The 11,651-nt window shown below is 43.3% G+C and overlaps 1 protein-coding gene across 1 annotated transcript; it reads right to left on the bottom strand.

Moving 5' to 3' along the window:
- Positions 1-7: 7 nt before the first annotated feature.
- On the bottom strand, positions 8-10,965 carry IFT27 (intraflagellar transport 27). Its single transcript, XM_058805403.1, has 8 exons — positions 10,881-10,965; positions 7,224-7,303; positions 6,107-6,166; positions 5,387-5,446; positions 4,329-4,446; positions 3,905-4,014; positions 3,602-3,703; positions 8-2,979 (listed from the first exon to the last, which is right to left on the bottom strand). Exons 1-7 carry the CDS (start codon positions 10,912-10,914, stop codon positions 3,605-3,607), a joined length of 561 nt encoding a protein of 186 aa, XP_058661386.1. The 5' UTR covers positions 10,915-10,965; the 3' UTR covers positions 8-2,979; positions 3,602-3,604.
- Between the last annotated feature and the right edge of the window lie 686 nt (positions 10,966-11,651).

The raw sequence follows: 11,651 nt of genomic DNA on the forward strand, positions 1-11,651 counted from the left end.
CCCACAGTAAAACCTGATCTTTCTGGAATTTAACATCCTGAATTTCACTCCACAGTAGACTATGTCTGGCAAGACAAAACAAAACCATTAAAGCATCTTTAATACGACAACTTTACACAAATGAATTTCCAGTAAAATTTCAGAATGTCAGACAGCTTCTTAAGGCTTTTTCTTCCAAGACAATTTGACTAAAAATTCCACTTTTGTTTCCTTTTGTCTATTAATCTAAGAAGAAATGTCTTGCAGCCTTGGGAATAGATAATGCAGAAATTAGAAGGATAAAAAAAATCAGCTGGTGATGTATCAAGCTAAGTAAAGCAGGGCACAAGTATAACAGAGATTCTGTGCAGACCCATGAGGACCAAAGGAAAGGTAAGAAGGAGGGACTCCAGGGAGGAAAGAAATGGTTTTGTCTAATCAAACAAGCAAGCAGGAAAATGGACTATGTATCTATTAAAACCAGTTAAAGGCCTGTTTGTTTCCTTCTCCTTCTTTTGAAATTTCAATCCTGGCTCAACTGAGTCTCTTCTGTGTTGTAACACTCATGCTGAGCACCTGCAGCACTGCACAGCTGGACAAAGCAGGGGAGCTGTAAGAAGACAACAAGCTTCCTGGTCAGCAGACAGACTTTCTGTCTTCCTCCCACTGTTCTCCACAGCATCTGTAATTCAGACTGATGCTAAGCCTATAAGCAGCAAACACAAATCCTCGCTCTACAGATGTGACTGCCAGTAAACAGGTAGGAGAGACTTAATAACAGCTCCAGACTCTTACTCATCCTGCCGGTCCAGCTCACTTACTCACCACCCTGAACTCCTTCACACGGAGACAAAACTATTTCCCACTATCTTCCCATGTTTGGCTTCCATGTTTTTTACCCCCTCTTCACTCCTAGCCTCTACAACCAAGGTCACAATTAAGCCAGAAAAATAGCAACAACCACTACTTGCATCAGGCTGGTATTATACAGCACGTTAGCCAGGAAGGACAATATATTACGCTGTTAAATAGATTTGAAAGGGATGAGATTGCTATTGTCAAACACACTATTTCGAAGGACATTAAACTGTGTCCACACTAGTGCTTGAAACAGTTCTGTAAAAAGCAAGTTGGACAACATGCTTTAGACATGACTTCTTTTCTAATTGTGGTTGTGGCCTGTGGAAGAGGAAAAGGGGCAGTGGGTGAATCCCTACTGTTAGCTAATTAGATCATACATTTCCTCTCTCAGGCAATACATCTTTCCCTGCATGGGCTGCATTTTTCTTCACTAACTTCTCAAAAGCAGCTTCCCTATAAATCACAAATCACCACTGCAAGCATTCCATTAATGAGCTCCTCCAGCCTCTGCATTTATTTTATAAAACAGCATTCACCAATCTTTATCTTACAGGTGCATTTAGAGTGTTTATTTGACGTTATGGGAGGTCCTTCAGGTGCAGAGAGACAGACTCCCTGGTTAAAGATCGCACAGAATTCATTTTATTACCTATTCCCAAGGCATTCTTACCCCTAGACAACCATGTCACAGGTGACATACACATCTGGTATGTTATTTTCAATATCAAAAAATACGTGTCTTGTTTTGTGATCACATTGTCAATAGAACCAGAGGGAAATGAGATACCAAATAAAAACAAACCTTCTTTAGTTCTTTAACTGGATCAGCACAGCATCCAAAATAGCTTTTATTCTTACTAGTCAGAGTAAGAATAAAAGGTGCAGATACCAGCATCTGCAAGGAAGAGTCTATAAGGCCTATGTAAATCAACAGAAAACACCCAGGATTAACAAGAAAACCCGTGCTAGATACAAATGCCAGCAATGCTAATCTGGTTCAAAAAGAGTGAGTCTTCCAGTTACCCTAAGTCCATACAGGACTCCTTCCTTCTTTGGGGAAAGCAGGAGCTTTCCCAGCTTGTTCTGTCATTTCTGAGTTGGCTTTTAGCAAAAGAACCTCTTATTTTTACTTCTTTTAGATTGAGCTGCTACTCATCCTCTTTAACTGGTATTCATGCTCCCTAGTGAGTTCTCAGCATCAACACACTGTTGCCAGTGAAATGAGGCCACTGCTTCTCCAGATTATTGAAGTGCTTCATAAAGTCTGATACAACATCTGCAGCCATATTTCTTGCATTCAATTTAATGTACTTTTCCTAGCACTGGGCATAAAGATGATTATAAACCACACATATCGAAGTCTTGAAACACAGATTCCTGAAAAGGCTGCCTGAAAAATCACTCAGTGCTCAGTCTTTACAAAACTCAGCTTCCCTTGCCCAAGGGAGTCTACCATAATCAGGAAGATAGTGGTTAAATTTTTGAAACTCTTGGTGTTAAGCTCAGTTACAAGGCAGTGCCTTACCACAGATGTTTTTGCATACTGCATTAGCAAAGACTCTACACATGGAACATCAATACTCCACACAATAGAGCAACTCTCTCTAGGCTTTTACCCTTTCTAATATGAAACTTCTAGCCAGACACAGCTGAGTCAGAGTAACTTAGCCAGGCTGTCTTTCATTTCCTTAGTTGTTTCCACTAGCAACATCAGAACCGTGGTCTTTTATCTGAAATTCAATGACAAGCAGAGAGACTTTAATAAGAGGACTCTGATTTTGAGATTGAGAGCTGAACCTAATCAGAACAGTATTGCCAAATTCAGCTGACAAAAATGACACAACAATATGTAAGATGATGAAGACATGAAGAAGAAAAAGTAATTTTTTGTAAGTTTTAGAGTAATCTTTAGAATAGAAAAGGTATTCTTGCAATTTCACTCCATTTTGCAGCTAAGCCAGTATGGATGTGCCTGCAGGAAGTCCTTCCTGCTCACTTCAAGGGAGGTGGCAGCCTCTGGAGAACTCCTGTGACCTGGGACCAGCAGAGGGCACTGCGTCACCAAGTGACAGCGGTTGGACGCGACACAGCTCCCACCAGGCAGGGACAGTGAGCCACGCCGAAGGAAAGAAACAGATTCTGGAAATTAGAAACATGCATTAGTCACCAGCATATCAATCCTACAACTGATAAAGGCAACACTGCTAAAACTGGCCTCCAACTCTGGGTGCTCCTGGAAACACACCAAAATCCATCTCTGCCTCCACACATCTCAGTCTCTAGGTGTTGATTTTAAGGCAATAAGCCTCCTCCTGAAAATACTTTTTCAAAGAGTAGGGCCAAATCGGTCCTGCCCTACAGTATATGCATCAAGGCTGGCTTAAGTCGAAAAACATCCTGTCAGCTTCCTCTCTCCTTTTCCAAACCTCTAAATCCCTGCTTGTAGCAGCAGGAAGTCTATTCAGACAAAAAGACACTAAAGCAAAGAGCTGGCAATTTCCATTCTGTCCTCCCCTTTTATTCTCCGCCTCCTCCAACCTAGCAGACTTTCAATGAGCAGAGAACCAAGTTAGAGGACATGAAAGGAATGCTGAGGTAGCAGCTTTAAAAAGTGTCTTTCTACTTGCCTATTTCTAGTTTATTTTGAATTACCAGAGGATGACCATGAAGTAGCAAATAGCTCATACTTTTTCTTCTCTCTGTATTCAGTCCAGCAGGACTCTCAGTACTAGAAGAAGCTTAGAGGATAAACAAATCATACCAGTCAGGCTAGTGAGTGAAAAGTTTCCACTTTCTCTTTGTACAGTTGGTGGAATAACTTTGCCAGGATGTGGAAAGGGGCCTCAAAATTTTTCATTTCCTTCTGTAAAGAAATAAGAAAATTGTCAATTGCAGATGGAATAAGCATTTGACTATTTCTCCTCTGTTTCACCAAAGAAGGATTAAAACTGAGTTAGATGACAAACAAGGTGAAGAGAGTCCCCAGTTAACTTTCTCTGCATGAAAGAGAAGATAACTTTACCAACATCCCCTTGCACAGATGGTGAAAGGAGCAGATACTCACCACTGACATCTCACAGTATTCCAGGCCATGTTTCTCAGCCCACTCCTGTGCTTGTTCCTGCTCCACAACTCGACGATCAGCTAGGTCTGTTTTATTCCCCACTAAGACACCTACAGAAAAAAAGACATGGAAGGAAAGAAAAAAAAAACAGCTCATCAATGCTGACTTGTATGCCATAAATACTGGAATATTTGTTGAAGTAACTGAAGAAGTTGTAGGCGTGGCAAATAGTCTATAACTACCTAAAAAAGATTCCAAAAAGGAAACATATTCAAGCCTTATCTGTTTCTTGATAAAAGCAAAGGAGTTGGAGGAAGCTATGTCTGCCCCTGACTTAAAATAAATGCTCTATTCCACAGCTCAGCAGAAACAACTGCTGTCATACAAGAGGGGAGTAGATAACAAGAATCACACTCATTCCTACCTGGGATGTGCATCCCAACTGCTTGAGCCCTCAGCTTCTCCAACCATTTGTTACAGTTGTCAAAGGATTGCTCATTAGTGACATCATACACAAGGCACAGGACGTTGGGTTGCTCCCACTGCACAGCAAGAAAGGAACACTGTCAGCTCTAATGAAACTGATGTGGTCAACAGCCATGCTGTAAACGTAGCAAACACAGCTGCTAAGATGAAAATAAAAAGCCTAACACCCAGGAATCCTATGCCCTGACTGAGGTTTCACATTTCAATTGACCCAACTAAATCACTGACATTGGGAGAGGTGGTTTTGCCTTCCTCCCCAGTCCTGTCTGTGCAGCCCTGCCCTTTGTATCAGCTCTGGCACTCATCTGGTCCCCAGGGAAGCTGATTTTTCATGCTGAATCAGCACAAAATTAATCCTAGGAAAAAAGTAGAAAGGTTTTCTTCCACTTTGAGAAGCTGAGCCAGCTTCTAGAGAAGACCCTTGCAAACTAGATCTAGTGCAAGTGTAAAAGTGGAATCGCTTTTGTAGACAATGAACCATTAGGTTGACTTAGCCATCTTATGAAAGCTTACACTAATTAACTGGTTCTGCTTCTCAAAATGAGATAACACAGTAGAGAACTGTACAGGGAAGGTCACAAATACGCGAAGGAAAAAACCCAAGGGCAGGATTATGCTCAAGGACAAGAATGAATCCTCTTGGATCAAACACATCACTGTAACACAAAAAAAACCTCCCACTGTTGAAGTCACAGCAAAACAGATGTTTTTCTAAGAAATAAAAATAACTTTAAACAACAGTACACAGAAATTCTCCGTTAAAGTTTCCTATTTCTTTTGTAAGAAAACTGCCTATCTGCTTTCCTTTCTCTAGAAAGTATTTCTTCTAGTACTTACGCAAGTTTTAGAGAGGTAGAACAGGATGCGTTGGCAACTGAGGTAATTGCTCCCATTTACACTAAAGACAAAGTTTGCTACATCTGCCAGACTGGGGAGCTCAGATCTTCAAAGCAAAAGCACTTCTTTGGAAGAAGAGGACTGTTACATAAGACTTACCAGTTTCTCCAGCATTTCAGAAAATAGATCTTTTCCTGCAGAGTCAAAAATGAAGAATTCCTGAAAGTGGAAACAGAAAGAAGGCTCTTGCCAAGAAAAATGCAGTATAGGGAAAGGTTTTGGAAGTAAATACTGCAACTTGTAACTCCAACATTTTATTCAGTACAGCAGTGTCATGTCCCTAGGGGACAAATTCCCTGCACTGAGAAAACTCCAGATAGTATGAGAAAATAAATAGCCATTTTTCAAGTATAAGCAGTAAAAGAGTTACTTCCAAGGCCCGAAGTCTAGTTTCCATCCCTACTGGAAACAAAATACGTTAAGTGGGACAGTAACTTCTACTATTTATACAAAAATATATACATTCCATTAGTGGGAGTATAGGGCATTAAGGAAAAATAACAGATAAGCTTCAGCTTTTGTAGTTCCAAGAATCATGAACTAAACCTGAGTGTCCTAAAGGCCAGAACAGAATCTCAACAAAGCTGGCAATAACTTTGGTTTAAAATTTTGTGTTGGATATAAGTATATAAAAATTACACTTTTAAGACTAAACTAACCCTGGAGCATCAGCAATTATACATGATCAGCCTCATTTCCTTAATGCAACTTAATTGCCCTATGAACATGCATAGTGATCTTCTACCAGAATGAGACTTGTGTGGGGCTTGAGCTCTGGATGTCTCTTTCTGACCCAATTTATGTCACAGAAAAACTCACCACACTATCACTTGTCTCTGGAACTGATACAGCCTTCACCAACAATTCTATGCCCGCTGTCTGTCAAGAAAAATCAGGAAAATGAGGATCAGGAGAGTTTTTAAGAGCCTGTCCAACTGCATACCAACCGTGCATTGGATTGAGGCAATTCTTGTGAATCATTACAATTTCATCAAACACAGACCTCTGGAAACTCAGCAATACTCCTCCCAGCTCTGGTAACCTAATCTCATCAATATGTCAAAGGCTCATAGATTTGCTCAGCTGGGGGAAAAAGGAGGAGAACCAAAGAGATTTGCTTATTTCCAGCTCAGAGTATTAGCTGAAGTCTGCAGGTCTATGCTCACTCTCACACCGCTGCTGTAACGCCTTCGAACGTTCTGCACTAACCATGTGATGAGCTAACATATGGGACTGAGATTATTTGTGCTTCTCCCACTTTTTATCTCATTCTGCTTTGTAGCTCATTTGTTTGTTCTATTTCTATCCTTAAATTCTCGTTTCCATCTTTATTTCAATGAATAAACATATTTTAGGGGTTTTTTTCCTCCACACTCATATTTCCCTTTTTTTACTTTACTTATATTTACTTTTATTTTTATCCTGCTTCTGATTAGTCATCACCATTGATTCTTACACTCAAAGACTGCAAACTGTATCCTCTTCATCTGGGAACAGTTTCTGTAGATTATAATTATCTTGGGGCTATGCAGCACATCTTGGTGTTTGCACAGTGATAAGCACACTGTCCACATCCACATTTAATAGTTGGAATTAAAAGCTTTCTCCTTCAGCAGTGCTTTTTCATAGAGTAGTCCCTAAAGGGGGAAGCTCTCTAACACCACAAAACCTTGTGAAAACATTGGTTCAGTAGGAAAATCACAAGATTAACTAAATTATTCTGCCTTAAGTTTCAACACCAGCACCTATATAATGCAGACTTACAGAATGTTAACTGCTTCTCTTCAGAATCCAGGGTGCAAGAAAGAAAACCCTCTAAGATCCCACCTTGAATGCCACAACTTAAAATCATATTTATTTTGTTCTAGGCCTCTCAGTTTTCCCACTCATCTTAGAAAAAAATTTAGACAGCAGTCTGAGCCTGTTGTATGCTTACCAGTGTGTAGTTCTTCTGAAAATGACTCCCATCACTGCGAAACATCTGGGCTAAAGCACTCTTACCCACAGCTGGATCTCCTGCAAAACCAAAAACATAAAATAATTTTTTTCATAGTAGAGAATCTTATTTTTCCTCAGTTCTGATACTATCAATGTTGTAAGAGCCCAGATGCTCTAACTCTGAATACAGGTAATTTAACTGTCACATGAAGCACAAAACCATCTCAAAGGTTATACCCACACAAGGAAATGAATATTGCCATTATGCATACTGGTGGCTGACATCTGATTTCTGACCTATGCACAACAACAAACGACTGCCACATCAAGGTGGAACTGCTGTTTGTTCTAAAATTCATGCTTACTCCACAGCCCCTACCTAGGAATTATATTTCCCAGATATGTTATCATGTAGAGAAAACTACAATGTGAAAAGGGACTGGGCTTCCTAGGAGGCTATTTCTTCTCCTTAGGTTATCCATCTCCCCAGACTCAAATCCTTGTTATATACTGAGACAAAGCTGCTTAAGCTGGTAACATTTCTCAATGAACTCTTCTTGCTGACCCTGCTAAGAGAGCAACTCTTGCTGACTCAATGCTGCTGGTGGCTCATTAGTTGCATCCTGGGCATAACAGAAGCAAACGTCAGAGAGAAAGCACATGGCTGGAGAGAAGAGCCTGCTGATTCATCCCTGTATGGAAGGAAAAGCAAGGGGCTTTGGTTTTTGCTCTTCTAGAGCCAAGGCTTTCTGATATGGCATGCACAACACTCCAGGCAAACCTGACAGCTGCCTGCTTTGGCTTGCTCTTACAAAACTCTAAAGCAATCACAGGATCACAGAACAGAATATGCTGAGTTGGAAGGGACCCACACGGATCACTGGGTCCAACTCCTGGCCCTGCACAGGACCATCCCCAAGAGTCACACCATGTGACTCTCAAGAATATTGCCCAAATGTTTTTTCAGCTCCATCAGGCTTAGTGCTGCGACCCCTTCCCTGGGGAGCTGTTACAGAGCCCAGTCACCCTCTGGGTGAAGAACCTTTTTCTAACATCCAACCTAAACCTCCTCTGACACAACTTCAGGCCATTTCCTCAGGCTCTACAGAACTCACATATGCCCATATTACTACATGAAAAAGATGATAAATCACAACCCTTCCTAAACAAAGACTTAATGCTTCCAAAGAGCTTATCATTTCTCCACATAATGTCTCGCTAGCCTGGACAGTTAAAAGGACAAGAACCAGTAATTATAAACCTCAGTGCTTCAAGCTTTACCCTCAAAGGCACACTCATTACAGCCAAGCCTGGAATAGAAGTCTTTCACATTATGTTGTTAATAAATAAAGCCAGAAAGGAAGTATTTTACATTAAGTTGTTAATAAATAAACCAAGAAAGGGGTATATTTTTGACTTTATTACAGCTTCCTAATGGTGTTTTGAAGGAAATTGGTTAAGCCCTCTGATCACATACCATTTCAGAGAAGGAAGGGTGTTTTGGATAGTGACAATTACCCCTAGATGCATTAACCAAATGTAGTTCTTGTTTAAACATTTTTAGCATGCCTGCTTACTTTGAGCTGAGTTGGGCTCATAATATTTAGACAGGAAAATCTGGTAAGTCAGCTTGTTTGTTCTCTGATCTGCTCAAGCCTGTGCGGAAGACAACACTCTGTTTTGAGTGGAAGCTATTCTGTATTTCAATAGACAATTAGATCTGTCTTTGTAAAATGAGATAGAGAGGCACACACTGCTCCAAACTGCAGGCATCAGCCAGCACAAATTCTTAACTAATGCATTGCCTTTCTTTCACTTGACAGCCCCAGGTGTTCTTTCCCTCTTTATTCTTTGCCATCCTCTTAAGCTCATCACACCAGGACACTTCCTCAAAGTAAATTTCCTTGCCCTTTTCAGTTTAGTCTGGTGTGCCAGTAGTGCATCTCACAGTATATATTCTATCCATATTTCTGTTATTCTGCCAGAATCTGTAGAGTCTTTTGAAAATGCCTGCTACTGCCAGCTGTTTCTCTACAATGAAAACCTTTGTGTAGTGTCTCCATAGTAAGCTCAGACAACAGATCTTTTTACTTTATGCCTGTAAATAACCCTTGAGCTAACACAGGAATCATCTTCTATTGTCAATTCAATAGTCTCTGTTTTGCTAATAAGAACCCTTTTCCCCTCTTCTTTTTGACCTTGGTGTAGCTCCCAATTCTGTGTCACTGGCTCTTCAAAACCATTTCCTTAGGTCCACAAGAGCTCCCAGTTCCATTTCTGATGGGTTTGCTCCTGTTTATGTAATTGCGTGTTCTTGTTTCCTTTAGGTTGTTGTGGTTACTCATGTCTTTGGTCCCTTTCACTTTAGTGGCTTTTTCTGCAACAGAAAATCTATTTTTCCTGGTCTGCTTCACTAATTTATTATTTTTAATAATACACAGATATTATTGTGGCACATAGAAGAACGACATATGGGATAGGACATTCCTGTTCTTTGTGCTGTGAACAGAATTGAAAAGGCCACTCCAGATCCAATAAGGATTAAGGACATAAACAGGTCATTTAAAGAAAACCTATGTGATCTTAAAATGGTTGTGGAATTGGCCTTTGGTAACACTATACAACAAAACTGGATAGACTTCAGCAAAGCCAGTGTACTGGGAGCAGGAAACTTCCAAATTGGAAATGATGCCTATGTTTCAAGTGTAGAAGATGGGCAAGATATTCACGCTGTTCACAGCAGTAGAGCCACAAGGGAGATCGATTCTTTTGCCTTTGCCAAAGACCATATCTGGCTTTGTGTGAGTTGATGGCCAGCTGCTTCTGAGGTTAAAAAAGGCAAACATTTTATTCCAGATGAAATAATTAGGAACAAAGAGTTAAACCTAGGAGCTGACTGCACACAAAGGTTTTATGGATTTGTGCTTTTGGCTGAGCCTGCACAGAGCTTCAGTGTAGAAGGAGGGACAAAAATAACAAGATTTTTCACAAAGTCCTGACAGCCAGCTGTACTCACTTTCAACACCTCCATAATCCATCCTGACTAAATAAACTGGTGTCTTCACCTCATTTTTTTCTCAGGTTAGCCTCTAAATTGTTTGGGGGAAAAGATGCCACTGTGAAGTGCTCAACTTTCTACTCTTTATTTAGGCTTTACCTTTCTATCGTACTCTCAGAATCATCCTAATTTCTGACATGAACTTTTCACACCAGCCCAAAGCACGGCTCACAAATAAGACAGGACTCAGCTGCCTAGCTCCCTTCACGCTTTCTCCAGTCTCTGCGCCCACCTTTCCACACTGCCGAAATAATCTTTTTGGTTCGGGTTTGTTTTTTTTCCTCTTTCTCAGATCCTGTCCTCGCATTTCAGCCGATCCAACTGCACCTCACACCCTCCCTGGGCACCGCTCACTCCACGTGCTAGGCGGGGGCGGGTACCGAGTGCTAATAACACACACGACCGTTCCCAGGCAGCCGAGGTGTTCCCTTCTCTCCCACCGCCTCTCTCCCCACCTCTCCTCCGGCAGGGCGGCCCCGCCACGAGGGGCTGTGGAAAGCCGGGCCTCCTGCGCTGCCGGCCTCGCCCGACCCCGCGGCGCCCGCTCTGGTCCCGTGTGGGCAGCGGGGCGGATGGGAGCGGGCGGGCCGGACTCACCTGCCAGCAGGCACTTGGCAGCGAGCTTCACCATCGCGCCGGCCCGCGCGCTGACGGCGGCGGCGGGACGGCCACCCCCGCTGAGCCGAGGCCTTGGCAACCGCGTGGCCCTGGCAACCGAGCGACCGCCCGCCCATCCCCATTGGCTGCGAGCACTGCTCATCAAGGTCACCCATAGTTATTATTGGTTTTCTCGTTTCTCCCCGCCCACTAGTCGCGCTGTCAATTAAAACAGGCGCTCCGCCCCTCCCCGTGGCGCCGGGGCGGTACGGGGGATGCGAAGGGGAATTCTGCCTGGCAACTAAGGACGTCATCGAGAGCCGGCTTGTTATTGGGTAGAACACAGGGCCCTTCATCACGGGGCTGAAATGACCCTCTGGGGGCACGGCAGAAAATGATAAAAGTTACGGGCAAGGAGCTGCGGCAGCCCCTAGGCGGGAAGAGGCGAGCGGGGGGAGAAGTCGCCACTTCCTGCCTGTGAGCCCGCGGAACGCGACGTTCCGTGCGGAAGGGCCCCGCTCCGTGCGCCTTGCTGCGCGTGCGCGGGGCGGGAGCGCGGCCTGCACCGGCCTGAGCGTCCCTCGCGCCGGGCCCGGCATTCCCGTCACGCTTCCCTCAGGGCTCGGGCAGGAGCGGGGCTGCCCCGGGCCCGGCATTCCCGTCACGCTTCCCTCAGGGCTCGGGCAGGAGCGGGGCTGCCCCGGGCCCGGCATTCCCGTCACGCTTCCCTCAGGGCTCGGGCAGGAGCGGAGCTGCCCCGGGCCCGGCGTT

This window comes from Ammospiza caudacuta, chromosome 5 (genome assembly GCF_027887145.1).
Source record: "Ammospiza caudacuta isolate bAmmCau1 chromosome 5, bAmmCau1.pri, whole genome shotgun sequence".
NCBI lineage: Eukaryota > Metazoa > Chordata > Aves > Passeriformes > Passerellidae > Ammospiza > Ammospiza caudacuta.

Coding starts and splice junctions, on each gene's coding strand:
- IFT27 (XM_058805403.1), bottom strand. CDS start 10,914: ATGGTGAAGCTCGCTGCCAAGTGCCTGCTGGCAG. Junction 5,447..6,106: donor CAGAGACAAGTGATAGTGTG/GTGAGTTTTTCT, acceptor TTCCACTTTCAG/GAATTCTTCATTTTTGACTC. Junction 4,447..5,386: donor CTGAAATGCTGGAGAAACTG/GTAAGTCTTATG, acceptor CTTGCTGTGCAG/TGGGAGCAACCCAACGTCCT.